The 19,967-nt window shown below is 42.6% G+C and overlaps 1 protein-coding gene across 3 annotated transcripts in view; it reads right to left on the bottom strand.

The window, feature by feature from the left end:
* The window catches only part of NOL4 (nucleolar protein 4), a 246,880-nt gene that overhangs the window by 164,071 nt on the left and 62,842 nt on the right, over positions 1 to 19,967 (bottom strand). For all 3 annotated transcript variants that reach the window (XM_007058785.4, XM_007058784.4, XM_043539666.1), the window contains exons 3-5: positions 16,595 to 16,706; positions 15,969 to 16,081; positions 10,507 to 10,639 (exon numbers count right to left, since the gene is read on the bottom strand). In XM_007058785.4, coding sequence (XP_007058847.1) covers positions 10,507 to 10,639; positions 15,969 to 16,081; positions 16,595 to 16,706 — 358 coding nt within the window. The remainder of the gene's footprint in view (positions 1 to 10,506; positions 10,640 to 15,968; positions 16,082 to 16,594; positions 16,707 to 19,967) is intronic.

The following is a 19,967-nucleotide window of genomic DNA, read 5'->3' as shown; positions in this document are numbered from 1 at the left end:
TGCCCCCCACAGCTTTCTTGCTTCTCCACAGAAAAATGACTTCTGATGCGGAAGCAAAAGGAACCCGCAAGAGTGGTCACACGCCCCTCTCCAGCAGCGCAGACAGGCAGGTTTGAGTACCCAGAGCAGCCTGTAGAGACATACATTACCGCGGGGCTGTGGGGAGGGGAGGGGAAAGGAAAGAGAGAACTGGGCACTCATGCACATGAGAAAAAAAAAAAGAGAGAGAGAAAGAGACACTGTCCCTCTAACACACACTTGCGGCACGCTCCGCATGGGGGGGCAGGGATTTGGGGTATTTCTGAGGAGGTAGGCATAGGGCAGGCTGTCTCCTCAGGCAGAGCAGAATGTTGCAGCCTGCCTGCTTAATGAATTGTTCCCATTGTCTTGGTGAACTGCCCGAGGAGACTAAAACAGGTGTAAAAGTTTTAAGGCTGCTTTACATTGTCTGAGTACTGTAAAGGTGTCTGACTGTAAAGGACAGTATGGCTTACATATGCTGATGGTGTTTTAGTGATTAGAACTGATCTAAATTTTTGAACTGAAAATATTTCCTATCAAAATGTGCTCTATGAACTCTTTGCTACTGACCTTTCTGGAGATGGTCAGCAGCCAATATAAAATGTGAGTTTGATTCCCCTGCCCTCACTTGCTCTTCAGTTGCCTATGATGTAATACTGAGCATGCGGCTCCATATATTTGACGACTAATAACTAGAAATAAAGGTTCAAACCTCACTACATTACTATTAGACAAAGGAGGTTTTAGGATTTCCTCCAATGCTCCCCCCCAACTCCCATTCTCCATCCATTGTAGTGTAGTTGAAATAAATTACCAAATAATTGAAACCAGCACGATTATATGATGTTATTCTAACAAATAAAATGTGCAGATTTTAAAATATTGTGTGCCGAATTTTTAATTTTTCGGCGCAGAACTTCCCCAGGAGCAACACTAGCTAGAATAAAGCTAGCCTGGGTCTGCCTACCCACGCTGCAATCACACTTATTTTCAGCACAGATGTACCCTTAGTGCCAGATCCAGAGTCAATTGCAGTCAGAGGAAAGGCTCCTGCTGACTGCAGTTTTCTTTGGATCATGGTTTTATTGCATTTCTCCTTATAACAAAGCAGAAAGGTCAGAATACTAAGAAAACTCAATTAGAATTCCCTGCACTTAACAGGAACATTATTTCCTAATTATCCACTTGCTTTCCTTTACCTACAAGGTGCCTGTGAGTTCTGCAAATTATTATTTATAGATCAACTGCCATGTAGAGGAGGAGTCTTTCTAAAAGCGATTCATCAGCATTAACTTCCTTAGCACAGAATAATGAATGCAACATTTGCCATTTTTCCCAATATCAAGTAAGTTCTGTTTTAAAATATTGCTTCTCACATCTCAAGTAAAAAAAACACAACCACTTATGTTCCAGCATAGCAAATATTACAAAATACTTTAATGCTGAAAAGAGCCACTCTTCTTTTCATAGGCAAAGTACTTGTTTATGGTTAGCAAATGACTCTACATTTTAAACTATACAGCATCATAAAACATTCTATCAAATGAAAAACAGTTTAAACTACCATAACAAATAAACCAAAGTCTTTCACAAGGCAGCCTGATGTCACTAGGGAATTTGGTGTTTAGGGAAAAACAAACCAAAAAAACAAAAACAAAAACACATTAATAGCTTCCTTAATTAAAAAGCTGAATAATAAAGAACTGCTCAATTAAATTTTCTATTAAGCATATTGTTTTACATCCCTTTTATTAAAGTAAAGATGGGTTTAGGTATTTTCACTAAATTAGTTATGCTATGTTTCACATTTATGTAAAATGCTAGTCTATACTAGCTCACATTTTAACAGTAGTTACATAAGACAGCGACCTATACTGTACCGGAAGAGGTGGTCAAATTTAGTCAATGTGTACGTGCAGTTCCCTCTGAAGTCTACCAGTGCGTACTCAAAAGAGGAATTGGGTAACACTGATCTACTGGAAAGTTCCCTTTGCTTCCCCATCCAAGACCAAAACACCTCCATAATGTTGAGGCTTAAAAAAAAAAAAATCAGAAGGACTGAAATACGACATTCTAAAAAAGGTGGAGTATATGCTTTAGGGCTTGCTCTGCTGAGATCAACAGAAAATGGGCTCAATTGAATAACTGAGCAGGGGAAAGGGGAAACATTCCTTTGGACAGTTATTAGTTATTTCTACTGGCTGAAATTCATCTGTCAGCAGAGGCTCAGCACAATGCCAGTGCACCATTTAACTGCTGATAATAGGGGACTAAGTAGATATATAGGCTTGGAGCTAGCTCTCTACACAGGGGCAAATTTCACTCTCAGGACTGGGTGGGTCATGCAAACACGACGGATCTAACTAGAATGGAGCGTCAGCAAGTATTTTAGTGTTTTTATGTAAGAATAATTTTCATTTTTGAACTATTATTGGTTGAAAATATTCCCTCATGTAATTATGCAACAGCTAAGAACTTGATTGTGACCAACAGTTAGTAGTTGGTTGCTAACAAGTCAAACATGACAAAAAAATTTGAGGCAATTATTGTCATTACAAGCCATCCTCAATTGTTTGAGGCAAAAGTAATAGAAAGTGACAGTTGTGCAGCTGGGAGCATGGAGTGGGAAATGAAATTGTTCCCTGGTTGCAATGAACCAGTCAGAATGCAGCAGAGTCTGCTAAATGCATAATTCATGGTTAGTAATATTTTAGTCTCTAAAGCAAATTAGAGTATAAACAAAGGCACTTAAAAAAAACAGAAGTTTAAAAAAAAGAAAATGATTAGAGAACATATGTAGTTAGTAATTAAAACAGAAAAGTGACAGCAGATCTGTTCTTTAGCACAATGCACCCATAAGGTGCTTGCAGACCTGCATCACTTCAATGAGAAGAGAGAATTCTGCACATGAACAGTATGCTGTCCCAGCAGTCAAGTGTCATACACTACATTACCACAAGGGGCATGTGTGTCTTAATCCTGATCTCATGCTTGTTTCTTGAGGCTGCCTAGATATGGTGTATGTGCGGAAGGTTGAGTTCTGAACTCTGGGATATGGGTAATACTTAATGACACTAATATGGGAGAAGGGAGGAGAAAGTAGTGCCCTTGCGAGAAAAAAGCTGGTATTTTAATCTCACCACAGGTTGGAGCCACACCAGATATATCATCACAAGCAGATTACCCGCTACCACCCAAGAATGTACATCAGATACTTGCCTAGCTATGGAGTCATTCTGATGACAATGCAAAAATCAGTTGCCATGCCAGTGGAAGGTGGTGTTTTAAAATATTTGACATTGAAAACCCTACTTAACCCTCCACAGGTTCCATGGTGATGTTAAAGTACCCATAGCTGCATTGACATTTAGAGCTATCATCATGGACATCGTATTAGCGCCAAAGAGTCATTGCAGTCTTACTGGCAGAATTTAATTCACTTGCACTAACATCACATCAGCTCTAAAGAAGTCAAACTGTCAATGGAACTTGATTTCTACAATTATATTGGTATCAATGATTTTAGTGTATTTTTTGCACTTAATATATTTGTGCAAACTAAATTACACCTAAGCAAATCCAATGAACCAGATTCACCCGAGGAGGTAACTCCACTGAAGTGAAATACTACTACTGCAATACACCAAGTTCTCAAGTTCAGTAAAACTCTGCTTCGGTGAACAAGGTATTAATTTTTTCAAATTGAGCGATATACTATAACCTTGCTTCCTGACTGAATAAACTTTTGTGATGTTGTCACAGGCTGCTGAGCAGGAGAACTGCAGAATCAATCCCCTGCCGCCAGCCCCACTGAAGTGAATAAAGCGGAACTGCCTGGAAAGAACCTGCCCTAATTGGGGAATGAGAGCCAGCTGCCAGCCCAATTAGCCCAGGGCTATGTAAGAGGCTGGGAAGAAGGAAGCCCAAGTGGTAGAATGGAGGAGGCTGCGGGTGTGCAGCCCTTTCCTCCTGGGTTCAGACACAAAGAACCCAGAGCTGTGTGTGGTGAGCAAGTGGCGGGAGCACAAACTTGTAAATAAAAGCACCCATGGTTTCAGAAACTAAGGGTCTCTGAGTGACTTTATCTGAGCCTAGCAGAGGCAGGGGCCAGGTACACTCAGTTACACATGGGGCTTCTGTGCCAGAGCCGGAGTTTGGCAGCCCGGAGATGGAGGAGACCCTGCAATGGCTGGTGAAGGAAAGGTGCAAAAAGGCCATGCAAACCTTTCAGCAGGCCCACCAGCTGGAAAGGCAGGCCCTGCTTAGCTGGCAGGCAGAGCAGCAGAAGAGCCTGCAGGACTTCATAAAAGAGCAGGCCAGGGTACAGCAGCAGCTCCTCCAGGAAATTGTGAGTTCCCACGGTGGGGGATGGTATTTAGGGCCCTGTGGATGATCCCTATGCCTTCCTGGGCACATTTAAGAGGTGGGTAGCCATGGGAGCAGGCTGGGACAAGGCAACCTGGACCGTGCAGCTCACTCCCTACCTGGCTGGTGAAGTCCAAGCTGACTGCATGGCCCTAAGCAAGGAGCAGGCCAGAAGCTATGATGCGGGGAAGACAGCTGTCTAGATCGGTTGGGGCTATCCACCAAAAAATGAGCAATTCCAGGCGGCAAAGTGGACAAGAGATTTGAGGCCCTGGGCATTCACCCAGAAATTAATGGACTGGGCCACCCGATGGCTGAGGCCTGATTCCCAGACAGTGGAGGAGATTATGGATGTGCTCGTCTTCGAGCAGTTTTTACATGGCCTCCCCAAGACCATAAGGGTTTGGATGCGAAGATACCAACTGAATATGGTGGACGCGGCAGTGAAACTGACAGGAGTATAGGAACTGGACTAAGATCATCAGACTCTACTCACAAGGCCTTTTTAATTGATATTCTTATATTACTAACTTTTCTTGGCACTACCATGAAATACATGAGTATCTTGGATTAGATATCACCTAGAAATTCTAAATCTTATCATGCTAGAATTCTTTGCCATGCAAAATGAGAATCTACTCTCGAACACTTCTATTCCCCATTGACTTCAGTGAGATTCAAGGACTTGGCCCATCACAGGAGTCAACCCCCTAGTTAATAATGTACAAATTGCAGTAGTCTCTATGAAGTTTGAGAACGGTGTATTGTATCCCTGTTCTTTCTACATCTATAGGGCCACATCCTGCAGTCCTTATTCAGTCTAGGCTCCGTACACTAAACGGAAGCTGAGACTAATGTGCTCAAAACATCTGTTTAAATTTAAAAATGTTTTAAAATATGACACTAGGCATAAGTGACACAGTATCGCAGCTGTACTCAGTGTAGTATGTAGATTACAAAATAAAACTAATCAAGTAGTAAAGCCAAAAACAAACCTAAAGTTTAGGATTTTGGAAGGTACATAAATGAAGGTTTTATGCACAGTAAATATAGTACAACTGACAAGGAACACACTAACAGGCTACTTTCTTTTTAGTGTGCTATAACTTTGACTTATTAAACTCCCAGTATCCCTTGCACATTAAAAATGCCATTTCAATAGTTCCGGTGGTTTTTTTTAAAATCTAAACTCAGATTCATACATCAAGAAAACTCTGCAAAATATTTGAGCCCAGTCCTTAATGGTTTTGAGCACTTCTCTTAAGTACACTGGATCTGAGAAGCTTTCCTACCTGACTAGCAGCGTTCAGCCCCTCATACCTTGATCATGAACAATTCTGTACAAACTGTGTCTCAACGAAAAATAAAGCTGTGTTGTCAGCTAATATGACTAATATAATCCTGGGCCTGATCCTTGACCTGCACTATATGTTGAACTTACTGGGAGTTCTGTATCTGGTTCGCTTACAGCAAAAAGCTCATTATAGGCCCAGTGCCGAGAATTTGCTTTTGACCTCAGTGACTTCATCATAACTCCCAGTGCTCAGCAATGTCAGGGTCAGGCCTGAAATGTATGAAACTATGATGAAAAAACATCCTGTAGTACAGTATGCCCATTCATCCATTTGTTCTAGACTCATCTTCTGCCTGGTGTTTGCACCTATCATACCTTGCTTAATGTTACTGAGGAAAAGAAAATTTGAGCTGATTTTTAAAAATCAAAGGTCTTCCAGGCTTCATCAGTACAAAGTAAAGAGCTCAAGGAATTACTATAGCTCACCTGTTATTGCAAGGGAAGATGGATTATAAATTGGCTTGAACTAATTTTGGAGTATAAAACAAAGAAAATGGTATGTATAACACTATGTTAGACAACACTTCTAATTATACATAGTTTAACCGAATTAACCAACGCTATGTGTTTCACGGGAGTTAGAGTAAATGTCACAACTTTTGAAACAAAAAGGAATACTGTTGTGTCTTTTACTCTTTAAATAACAAACAATATGAAGGAACCACAGGGGAACAGTGGGATGCAAATAGCCATATTTAGTCAATATACACAGTGTGAAACCTAGCAACTTGCTGCTACAGACAAAGAACTAAGTGAGCACCACCAGAGGACTCTCAAACTATTTAAAGAAATACTACCCCATTCCTACACACTACAAATATTTGATTTAAAAAAAACAAAAAAAAACCACTTTAGTAGACACTTATTAATATCTTTGTATCAACAGAAAGTTTCTGGCTAAAGTTAAATCACGACATTTTTAATTTTAACTGTAAACAGCTCTACAGGTTTTATATAATAATGAATATAATTCATATACTTAAAGATAATTTTTAAGCTAACACTTTTTAAAAATGTTAAGTGTGCAGACAAAGCAAACAAAGCACAAAGTCAGAAGAGGTCTTAACTCACTCTGATTTGCCTTAGTATAGGAAACAGTACTGTGAATAGCTATAGCTTCCATCTGATTCCAATTTTAAAAAAGTGGTCCATTTTATCCCCCTCCTGATGATCGCCTTTACTGGTAACTCAATAGTAGCTAAACATTAAATTCATACAGAGCCCGGATGTTTCTAGGGACCTACCCAAATGAGCCGCTACTTTCCTCTACAGAAGCTTCTCCCCCCACCCCTCCACACTTACTTCTTATTCGGGGAGTTGCTACGATGAGTCTGCAGAATTTACTCAGCAGTTTTGCACAAGGTTCTAACTCCTGCTAACAGCAGGTCAACAGAAGAACTTTCTATCTCCATGCAGCTCTTGTTATCCTCTTAACAGAGGCATTTAAAGGACAGCTTTCACAACAAAACCCACTTTAAAAGCTTTAAAATCTAGTAACCACCAATTAACAGCACACACTCTTCTTTTAGACAGACTAAAGATGTTTACAAACCCTGCCTTCAATCTATGATCTGAGGCAAGGGCTGATGGGTCTGGTCTGATAATATCAGAGTCCCCAGAGCAACATCAGGGGTCATACAAACAAAACTCAGCTGTTTGGCTGGGGCTCTGTCTGTAGATAAGCAATAAACAGAGTCTCTCACAAAAAATCAGCTCAGAACAAGGGGATAGGAAGCTTGGAAGAGGACAGAGAGACACAGGACTAGACTCACAGAAGGTAGGTAGGACAACTAAGTATCTTACAATCCTGTTATCCAGCTAGCAGCTGTGGCTGCCTTATATACACTCCACTGGGAAACCAGTCAACCAGGGCTGCCCCAGAAGGGGCTATGGCCAGAGCAGCTGGAGAACGATTTGATTGCAAACTAGAGCTGAGGCAGCTCTTTCCCAGCTCCTCCCCAATGGTTGCAGGTGCTTGGGGTGCTAGTTTCATCCCTTTCACCAGCAAGTTTGACTCAACTCCCTATTGTTTAAAAATGTATGAAGTCTATTTTGCGGTGAGAACTGCCCTTGATGATATCATTGTGGATCAGGGCTATAGGTGAAATTCACCTCCACTCCATAAAGCTTGAGTAAAAGGGGTTTGTGTGAAGAACAGCATGCAAGGTGGGAAATGGAATTATCCTCAGTCCCTAGACAATGGGCTGGAAGGCAATCAGGGGGTGACTATTGGTGAAATAATCGCTGTTGATCTTATGGGAGGATTTGCATGTATGTATTGTGACCCCTTGTACAATCCTCACTCAGCACTATGAACTGGCTCAGGTTCCTGTGTGCTTTCCAGAGGCCACAGCATGTGGCTGATCTGGCTGTGCTCTTCCCTGCTCTGTGCATAGCTACCAGGAAGCTTCCAAACATGTAGAGGGCCTTGCTTGGGCCCAGCAAAATAGCATGATTTTTACCCTTTATAAGCATCTTATATTCATCCTTGCAGTGTTTTTAAGTTCAAACGGCTTGATCATGGAAGATGCAGAGAATGCACTGGAAGACAATGAATATCCTTAAGTTACAATTCTTCCAGCATGCTTTCTGCAGCTCACAGCATTGGGCCCCTAACCGAATATTGTGTTAATGAATAGGAGGAACTATATTTACAATCATGGAATCATGGTCTAATACAGTGACACTCAGATCTCAGTGGTTCAGGAGCTCAATTAGCCAATCAACATTACTTCATTGTTTCATTTACTATATATATATATATAATAAAAGCATCCTGATTGGTTGTTAATTATATTGCACTGTTTTAATATCATGTGTTGCAAAGAGCCACAGGAGACACATTAAAGAGCCATTTGCAACTCCTGAGCCTCAGTGCAAGTGTCACTGATCTGATACATTAAACTGGTAGGATTTACAGGGCAATTGTCTTTCACCCTATGCTTCACATTTAGTGCTAGGGCCTGCTTCACCACTGCATCACTCTAGTGTATACTGATGTAACACCATGATTTCAGTTGAAATTACATCAGCATACAACTGGAGTAACACAGTGGTGAATCAGGACTTGTGTCTCCCAAGACACACAGATTCCATGATGGGGGTGATTTCTATGAATATCAACAGAACAGATTATTTACATACATGTACACACACACTAGACCCAGGGCTTGATTAACGTACGGTTACAAGTTTGCAAAGGGTTTCCAATACCGGAAAGTCTCTCCAAAGAGGAGACTGTGGTGGCACAAAATAGTTTTCCACTCCCCCACGTCCTAAGTTAATTTTTTATTATAATCAGTAGTCCAGGGTATAAATGTATAATCCATACCCCCGCCCCCAATCCAAAGCAGAACTTCCACTGAAGTCAATGACAGGTTTGTGCAGAGATCCAGGGTAGAATTCTGGCTTTATGTAGTAACTAAATTTTAATGACTAAAGGTTCACCTTTACATCGCCACTACTTCTACCCTTTGTTTCTCTTTCTTCACCATCCTTCTTTCTTTGTTTCTCTCCTTCTTCCCTGTCTCCTCCATTCTTCCTTCTGCATTTCCTTCCCTGCAGCAACTCCCGATTCTCAACCCTTTGTTTTTCATTTCCTTTCCTACCCCCATTCCATCCACTAAAATGATCAGTGATTAAATAGTTAATATTGACACTTATGTATCTTCACTGGGCTTTGGAGACAACACTCCAATAAGATAACTAAGGAATGGGGGAGCTCATACTCTGAGCCATTGTCTGCAGCTGTTTGCAGACCCAGAAAGATGTTGCTGTACTGATTTATACTCTCTTTGTGTGAAATATTTTCTTCACAATCACAAGGGCTAGAACTTACTTTTTATTTTTAACAAAAGCTTAGTTTCTGGGTCATGTGACTACTTCTGTGGGGCCAAATAAATGCACCAAGTGGGCAAGATCTGGCCCACAGGCCATGTTTGACATCACTGCTTTAAGCAACAGTCCTGCAATCTGAACCATTTCATCAAGGAAATCTCATATATACATATCTACAAAGCTAAAGACATATATTGTTGCAGTGTATACTCTTTGTCTGGCTTTTACACTAATTCTTTAGTTCTCCCATCTGTTTTGGTTTTTTATATAACAAAGAATGAACTATATTTTCATAGTGGATTTTGTTGTGGTCTTGGGGGAAAAAGCACAAAAGCAGGCTCCATAGAAATAAGATATAACCTGTGACTGGATATAAAGAGAGTATCTACCCTAACTATGGGCTAGATTGTGTCCCTAGCACACAGTTCAGTCCATTGCAGCCCAGAATCAGCCCAGGGAAGCATGTATAATGCAGGCAGCCACAGTTCCCTCTCTGCTTCCCCCTTGCTGCTGGTGGGTGGTAGATTGGTGCTAAGAACTAAGATTCCAGGTGAGGGAAGAGTAGGCAGCCATGCAGTACCCCTTGTCTCTCCATTCCTGCACCCAATGTCTAGATAGCCACACAGAGGTGAAGGGTTGCAGGGATTTTACTTCCCCTTATACCATGCGTGGACACACTATATATTTAATAATATAAAAACCCAGCATGCCATGGTGTAAGTGCCTACTTGTAAGCAACAATTAGCGGGCCAAAAAAACCAACAACCCTGTCATCTGTTTGTTGAGACAAAGCGAACCTGTATCTCAAGTTGCCTATTAAAATAGATTCTCAAGTAAAGGACATGGCAGGTGCTGAATGAGGGTAATGCACAAAAGAGGTATAACCATACTATTTTTATTATTTCTTTATTTATTATTAAAAGGCTTACCATCTTGCTGGCTCTGAAGATTCTGAGGACTTTGCATTCTTTCTTCAAGATTAGAACTGAGATCAGAGTTCACAGCTGACATCCTGGTGGAGTCACTCATATCAAACTCATCACTTTCTATGGAACTTTCATCCTGCAAATTTAAAATTTCATGTTTCATTTGCATTAGGAAAAGTCAAGATAACTTTCAAATATGATGTTCATTGCACACCTCTCTTGCTAATTCATACTAATGACTAGGGCACCCTTGGTGAATTAATGAGTAAGGAAACAAACATAAGAAGATTAAGGATAATGCATCACAAAATGTACTATGATCATTTATTTGACAAGTGCAGTTCAGGTTTAATTAATTATGATAATACAAATATTAGTAAGTGTTCACTAGAATATTTCGTACAAGCAAAGTGTTGTTAGTCTGAAAACTCAAGACAGCTTTTGGCTATTAAATCTCGGTGGAACAGGACAGTTCTCCATTTTTTGTGCTTGAATTGTTCACCTTATCTGACTGAGAGGTGCCATTGACAATATGCAACTTTATAGTGAAATTCTGGCCTCACTGAAGTCAAAACTGGCATCTTCTTACTCCCCCCAGCCCAGTCTTGCTCACATTGAAATAAAAGGCAAAACCAGCTAATACAATTGTGGGAGAGTAAGACGGGTTTTATTCTGGCTCACACATCTTCAATATAATTCTTAAAAAACAGTTACTTTCTCGTAACTGTTGTTCTTCAAAATGTATTGTTCATGTCCATTCCAACCAGGTGTGTGCATGCCGCGTGCACGCCAGCCGGAAGATTTTTCCCTTAGCAGCATCCGTAGGTTGACCTGGGCACCCCCTGGAGTGGAGCCTTCATGGCACCCAATATAGGGCCCTGCCAACCCTCCACCTCCTCAGTTCCTTCTTGCCAGCTATTCCAACAGAGGGGTAGGAGGGTGGGTATTGGAATGGACATGAACAACACATCTCGAAGAACAACAGTTATGAGAAAGTGAGTAACCATTTTTTCTTCTTCGAGTGATTGTTCATGTCCATACCAACAAAGTGACTCACAAGCCAAAGCTCAGGAGGTGGGGTTGGAGTCATGCACTGATTGGAGCACAGCGCATCCAAAGGCCGCATCATCTCTGGCCTGTTGTGTAATTGCTTAGTGCGTCGTGAATGTATGTATCAAGGACCACGTAACCGCCTTGCAGATTTTCTGGGTGGGGACCTGCGCCAGGAATACCGCCGAGGAGGCCTGCTCCCTGGTAGGGAGTGGGTGGTAATCAGCGGGGCGGGCACCCTCACCAGGACGTAACACTCCCGAATGCAGGATGTGATCCACGACGAGATGCATTGAGAAGAGACAGAGAGACCTTTCATTCTGTCCCCCATGGCCACGAAGAGTTGGACGGACTTCCGGAACAACTTAGTCCTCTCTATGTAGAAGGCTAGGGCCCTACGTACATCCAGTGAGTGCAGCCTGCGCTCCCTATCGGAGGAGTGTGGCTTGGGGTAAAACACTGGGAGGAAGATGTCCTGGCCCATGTGAAACTGGGAGACAACTTTAGGGAGAAAGGCCGGGTGAGGTCTGAGTTGGACCTTGTCCTTATGAAAAACTGTGTAAGCAAGCTTGGACGTGAGGGCTCTGAGCTCCAATACCCGGCTAGCCGAGGTAATTGCCACGAGGAATGCGACCTTGTATGAGAGAGAGAGAGCAGGGAGCACGTCGCCAGTGGTTCAAATGGAGGGCCCGTAAATCTGGAGAGGACTAGATTAAGGTCCCAGGCCGGGACAGGCTGACGCGTCTTGGGGAAGAGCCTGTCCAGGCCCTTGAGGAAACAACTGACTAAAGGGTGTGCGAAGACCAAGAAGCCATCAGTGCCCAGATGGAAGGCAGAGATGGCGGCTAAGTGGACCCTTATTGATGACAGGGACAGGTCTTGTTGTTTTAGGTGAAGGAGGTTGTCCAGTATGAATGGTATGGGGGCGAGCAACGGCGGCTGATTGCGTTGCTCTGCCCAGATGGAGAACCTCTTCCACTTGGCAAGGTACGTTGCCAAGGATGGGAAGGATGGAGGGATTCCTACTACTGAGGAGGACTTGTCTGATTTGGTCCAAGCAGGACAGCTCCATGGTATTTAGCCATGGAGCATCCAGGCTGTGAGGTGGAGCAACTGTACGTTCGGGTGTCGGAGTCGGCAATGATCCTGCGTGATCAGATCCGGGATCAGCAGTAAAGTGAGTGGTGCCGCTACGGACATTTTCAGGAGCGACGTGAACCAGTGCTGGCACGGCCACACTGGCGCTATCAGTATGACTCGGGCCCCGTCCCTGCGGATCTTGAGGAGCACCTTGTGGACCAGTGGAATTGGTGGAAAAGCATAGAGCAGGCGGCCCCGCCACGGGAGAAGGAAGGCATCCATGATGGACCCCGGGCTGTGACTCATGAGGGAGCAAAATCGCTGACATTTCCTGTTGCTGCAAGTGGAAAACAGGTCGATCTGGGGAGAGCACCAGAGACGGAAGATTGAGCTCACCACATCTGGCCGGAGGGACCACTCGTGACCGTGGAAGGACTGGCTGAGACTGTCCGCCATCTCGTTCTGCACACCTGGGAGGTATGATGCCTGCAGGTGGATCGAGTGCTCTACGCAGAAGTCTCACAGTGGAAGAGCTTCCCGGAACAGGGGAGAGGAGTGTGCACCCCCCTGTTTGTTGATATAGAACATTGCCGAGGTGTTGTCCATGAGGACAGATATGCACCTGCCTGGTATGTGGGTTTTGAAAGCGTGGCATGCCATGCGCACCTCTCTCAGCTCTCTGACATTGATGTGCAGAGCAAGGTCTGCCTGAGACCAGAGGCCTGGAGTCCTGAGGTCCCCTAGATGAGCTCCCCAGCCCAGATCCGAGGCGTCTGTCACCAATGAGAGAGAGGGCTGAGGGCTGGCAAAGGGCACTCCTGCACAAACCACCCACGGGTCGAGCCACCCTAGGAGGGAGTCCAACACCGGGCGGGGCAGGGTTATGATGCTTTCCAGAGTGTCTCAGGCTGGCCGATACACCGACACCAGCCAAGACTGGAGTGGACACAGTCTGAGTCTGGCGTGCTGTACCACATAAGTGCACGCAGCCATGTGTCCCAGCAGCTTTACGCAGTTCCTTGCTGTGGTCATGGGGAACTGTCTGAGGCCCCGTATGATGTCCCCTAGTGAGCAAAACCTGGTTTCCAGGAGGTACGCCCTGGCTTGAGTTGAGTTTAGGACCACGCCTATAAACTCTATCCTCTGCAGCGGGGACAGAGCAGATTTGGCCTCGTTTGGCGGCGGGGCTCTGGCGGGGATTTAAAGGGCCCCGAGCAGTAGCGGCGGCTGGAGCTCCAGGGTCCTTTAAATCCCCGCCAGAGCCCCGCCGCCGCTACCCCGGGGCTTGGGCAGCAGGGCTCAGGCCGGGATTTAAAGGGCCCGGGGGCGGGTAGCAGCGGCCGGAGCTCCGGGCCCTTTAAATCCCCACCGCAGCTCTGCCGCTGCTACCCGAGGGCTTTAAATTGCCCTCTCGGAAAGCCGGTCCTGGTACGGCGCACCGGCTCTTACCGGTACGCTGTACCGGGGCGTACCGGCTTACTTTCACCTCTGGTTCTCACCTCAGATTCTCACCTCCCACAATGATATAAAGATGATGAGTGAAACCTTGGAAACAGAATCTTAGTATAAATCAAAGGATGGATTTTAAAGTGCACCATATTGCATGCAATAGTTTGAAGACCTGTATCAGAAATGCTCCTACTTCATACAGTTACATTTTCACTGCCCTTTTGTTCTTGGTGCCAGAATATAATATCTAGGCACAGAAAGTATGTATCAGTTGCGAGACAAGTTTAAAAATGACTGTGAGAACTTCACTTGCGACGCTGCTGCTCATTAACGAACGCTCATTGTGGCAAACGAAATACATTAAAAATTGCAACACCATTCATCGCTACAATGTGGCAAAGATTTCATGCACAGCAAGACTGGGTTTGCATGATCGAAGACGCCATGCTGTCAGCTACAGTGGGAGTGCGGGAGGAAGTGAATACTTCCTACTACCATTATATCACTCCTGCTGGCTGACCTGGATGGAAAACTGGTACACTGAAAGGGGCCTGATTCCTGTCATTAGGCCAGAAAGGACAATACTGAAATGCTCAAGCTGTAGCAGAGGAGGAATATACTGTAGTAAATGGCCCTGCTCCAGCATTAGTGCTGTGCCCTGTATGATGAGAGTGATTCTCAATGGGAGGAAGGGGAAAAGTGAAAGAAGAATGTCGCTTTAAGCAGCACTGCAAGGATAAAGCCTCCAATCTACTGCTGTTGGTGGTCCTGGAATCGGTTTCCCAGCCAGAGATAGCCAACTCAGGGGAGCCTGGCTGTGGGGAAGAGGAGATCAGGCAGCAGTTGTGAGGAGTTCTCATAGGGAACTGCAGAAAACCCCCAATAAAGAAAAGAGTTCTCTGCTATTTTTAGAGTAGTACTGACAATCCAGTTTTTGTGGGGATTTGAACAGTTCATGCATTCCCAACAATAGTCCATATCTACTTATTATGAAAGAATCTCGCTGGCTTTACAGAATTCAAGAATCAGTCAGGATCTTTGCCATAATCTAGCTATTATGGTTGTTTTTAAAGGTTTTTCTTTTTAAAAAAAAATCAAATTCAGATTATTTCTTGCAGGCAGGCAGAAGGACACAGCATGCAAGATTGTTTTTTGGCTGGCACAGAACTGGGCTCCTAACTATTTGGCAGCTCACGTGGTAAATGAACACATTTCTATCAAAGCGAGTTTATTACAAATAATTTGCCAGCTCCCATCCAATTCATGAAGCACTTTCCAATATCTGAAAAAGCACTGCATGAATCAAGGAAAAGAACATAAATAATCAAAAAAGCGGTTTAGTCCCAATTCCCTTTGACTAAGCCCAGTTCTTAGCCTGGTTCCCTTTTTATTCTTTCTGATAGAAACTCCAGTTCAGCAAAGCACTTAGGCACATGCTTAACTTAAGCACAAACTTAAGTGTTTGCTGAATTAAGGACGGAGGTTCTAGGAAGGATGGATTAATTCCCTATATGCTTCCCAGTTAGGTCCTTAGTCCTAATGATCCAAACCAATCCTGTTGTTGCTTCCATTTTCACTCCCACGCTGTGTTGCATCTTGGCTACTGACCTTGAGAACTCGATGGCATTCACTTCAGGACCTGCTAATAATGTCCCCTCTGAAAGTGGAGGTGGAGGTCACTGCTGAGCACAGGACTAATCCAGGACTGGACATACTGCTTCCAGACCCTTCGCAACCCGCACTGGCCCAGTCACATAAAAGGCAATGTCTAACAATTGATCTAATGTCTCTAGTACAGCACAGAGTGCTTCACCAAAGCCAGGAGACAGTCAGTATTTGGCCGATAACAGCAACTGTGAACAAACCTAGAATATTTGAATTTTTACCTCATCTTGTTGTGAATTTAGTAGCTGCAGTTTCATGTGCTTCATGTAGGCCATAGTAATCGGCATATTGTAATCAATCATACTGGTCACCAAAGTTGGAGGTTTTCCATTATCTGTAACATAAATATATTTATTATGCATGATATATTGGAGGACACTTCTGCCTAATCTGCAGTCAAATGTCAGACAGTTTCTGTCATTTGGCTCCAACTTTGGCATTTTCAATTGCTCTTTGGCTTTACAGATAGAAGTTTCTATGAAAAAAATATATGAATCAAGCACAAGCCTAGGAAAAATTATGAGCTCTTCTATCCTAAATGACTACAGTGCATGCACCCCATCTATCCCCTACTTTTAAATGGATGTATAAACATTTCCATAGAAAAATTAATGATTTCCTCCAGGTAAAATCATCTTTCTGTTGAGGATGAGCATAGCATTTCATTCCATCCCTTAGGTGAACGCAGAAGATTCACTACTTTATAACTTAACTAAATGAGAAGATCTGACTTGTTGAACTGTTCCAGTCTACCAAATTTTTATGAACCTTCACTTAAACTAGGAAAATATAAATGGGTATTAGGAATAAAATTACTTTACATCCCACCATTTGACACTAAAACTACCTTTATGATCCGCTCCATCTGGGCTTAAATGCATTCTTTTCTGGCACTCTGAACAGCTCATTAGAAATCGTGTCACCGCTTCTCTAGGCAGGAAGGCATAGGTCTCTGAAATCTGAAATGAATAACAAAATATAGGTGTTATTATATAAGCTGACTGAACATGATTTAACAGAACTGATCATTATATTTCCGTATAAGGCATATTATTCCATAATGCCAGGAAGCACAATGAAAGCATGTACGACATACTCTGCAGCATTTCCAGAAACATCTACCTAATCTGGCTCCTTATCATTTAATGGCTAATAATAGTCGATTCTGAAAAATGCACTCATTTTAAAAGGCGCTTTGTTTTCTTATTTATATTTTTTGCAATTTCTTTTCAGCAAAAATATTCATATATAACAGGCACCCAAGTGAGGGGTTTATTTTAAACCCACTGAAAAGCTCCCAGCTATTTTTGTTACAGGGTGTACCACAAAAACTTCCTTAGTTTCTAAGTTTTATTTATTTTAATTTGAACAATATGTCAGCAAATAGGTACCGGACCCAGTAGATTAGGAATGTTGACAGTCTCCTTCCTCACTGGTCTATTCTTGTCTTCATTACATCTTTTGTGAAAATTTTCACAGCGTCAATGATTAATACTCTGATTTAAATAAAACCTTTCTGCTAATCGCTCTAGAATTTAGCAGTCAATCAACCTCAATGGTTCCTTTGGTGCACCTTGAAGTAATACATTTTGGCCATCCAGTCCAAAATTATCAAATTTTCATATTTTATGTTCATACACAACCATAAAGTCTGACATCTGAGGGTGTGTGCATCTGGTCTCCTGCAGATCAGCAAACACAACTAGTGCCACAATAAATTTCTGGGCCTCAATTTGCCAATTGACTGCTTTGCAAAACAGATTGCTCCTGAAGAGAGAGTCAGATTCAGCAGCAGAAATTAAAAGAGGAGTAGATTGACACCCACTTGTACTCTGCTGCTGGGAAGCCTGCAGCAGGATCCCACTTAGCTCTGAAGGATGGCAATGCTGATGCAAGTCGACATAGTGGACCAAGGTGAAAAGATGGAGGGCTAAGTTCAGAGGAGGTATGTGTAAAGTGGTGTAAGTTACATTTCAGTAAATGGGTGTAAGTGCAGTTAAATATGTGAAAATAGGTCTAACTAAGCATAAGGGAGCAGGAAGAAGGTGAGCTGGCCTATTTTAACCATCTTATCCCCTTCTTTTGGCAATCTGTCTCCTGGCTACTCAGTGCTGTAAATTACACTCCTTTAAATACTTCAGTGGAGCAGATTCAGAAGTGAAAATGTCACTAAATTGGTGTGAGTTCAAATTGGTGTGATTTATATGCTGATGGGCCCTTAAACTCACCCATCAATTTGGTTTGAAGGGATGAAATAAGCAGCAAACTATTCATTAAAAATTACTAAGAATATGAATTATACCATTATGTCTATGCTACTAATGTTAAGGCTGTTTGATTGTTTCCGTTATAAACCTTTGTTTCAGGCGTGTTATAACATGAGAAAATTTCTTTCTGAGCTGAAACTTGGCACATATTGTCTTAGCCCCAAAAGAAGTTTGTCTGAAAACATTAAACTAAACTACTTTTTAAATTAGAAATTCTGCAAAAAAAATTTCTTTGCATTTCAGATCAATTTTGCCCACTTCTACAAAACAAAACCAGCTGATTTTTTTAAAGTGTGAAAACATAAGTTGGACTGAGTTTTTACAGCATCTAAAAAAGAATAATTTTAAATCAGCTAGAAATTAACATTTAGAAATTAGGAAGTGCACATATGCAGCTCTTTCATAACATTTGAACACATTTGGAGTTTGACTGTATTGAAATTAATGGAGCTTACCCACGGATTCATTAGTAGCCTAGATTTGATAGGAATGCTCCATGTATTCTAATCAAGCATTTCTGTCAAATTCTGATTCCACTTAAATAGGATTGAAATCCCTCTGTGGGGAACAACTGAGTAAAGCCCCCGATTTGATGGGAGTGCTCCCCTGACTACAAGGGAACATCAACTCCCACAACTGAATTTGTTCACATGGCAGATCCTTCTGTCTCCAACCTCCTACTATATGTATTCAGGGATACCCATCCTTTTATAATGTTAACCTTGGCCAACTTCCCCTTTCTTTTACCTAGTGAATTGGCTCAGATTACTTACATTTTATGGGTTAAATATTCAGCTGGTGTAATCAGGTTTGGCTCAATGAGCGTCAAGTCATTGGAGCTATGCCAATTTCCACCAGCTCAGGATCTGGCCCACGTATCTTTATGCATTTATTTTTAAATGATAAATTGTGCTTCCCAGTAGTTTGATACAGCACTGCTTGTGTGTGTGCAGCAAATTGCTCTCCTAGGGGTAGCAAATGGGAAAGTGATGCATTTTGCTTCCACCACCAGAAAAATAAAAATTGTGGGGCCAAATCGTGCTTGCCTTTCTCACAGAAGGAGTCCTGTTGAGTTAATTAGTGCTTTTCATGTCAGTGAGGACAGCAAGATTTAGTCAATGATCTTATTTCATAAGAAAACATTCTTTGTGTCCTTCCAGTTCTACCAAAAGATGACAGTAATGGCCCAATTCTGCAACGCTTGCTCATGTGAGTATTCCCAGTATTCCCAGGGTGTCAGTAGCATTGCTCTTTAGAGTAAAGACTATAGTTAAGGGCTGTAAGAGAGAAGGACTTGTAACTTCCTAGCGTGCTCAACATCAGCTTCTCTCACACAAGGATGGAAGGGTAGGGGAAGACTTACACAGATCATTAGAAAATTCCATAAGTACAAGCATAACTATAGTACTGTGGCAGGTGGGGCTGCCCCACGGCACACCTCTGCAGGGCCAACCATGGTGTTGCAGGTGCCCCTTGTCCCAGTCCACCAGTTGTGGCCATAAGCTAAGTATCAGGCTATACACAGTTCAATAAATATGACAAACTCAGACTTTGGCAATCTCCACCTTTAAACTACCAAACAAAACAAAACTCCAAGGCAAACACCTGTCTGCAGTGCTTGAGGGCAAGGCCCTGGCCTGGCTCTGAGATTCTGGGCTATTATAGAGGAACTCTTCCTGCATCCCAATCTCAGCCTGCAGTGCCATGAGAAGAAGCAGGCAAACCTTCTTAACAGGCCCACTGGCTCTTGATTGGTCAGCTTTTCCTCCTGGCACTTATTGAGGCCTTTAAGCCTGTTCTGTTCCATTGTAATTTTAATATGTGGAGATAATTGCCTCTGTGTTCTGCCTTCAATGTTTAGATTATTTTAGTGCATTATGTGTTATTTATTATGTAGCCTTTTTTAGCCACATGATTATTTGTAAAACTAACAAGCACTAAACTAAAAGATAG

This window comes from Chelonia mydas, chromosome 2, assembly GCF_015237465.2.
Source record: "Chelonia mydas isolate rCheMyd1 chromosome 2, rCheMyd1.pri.v2, whole genome shotgun sequence".
Lineage (NCBI taxonomy): Eukaryota > Metazoa > Chordata > Testudines > Cheloniidae > Chelonia > Chelonia mydas.
Note: the sequence above shows the minus strand (reverse complement) of the source record. Positions and strands in the feature narration are given on the sequence as shown.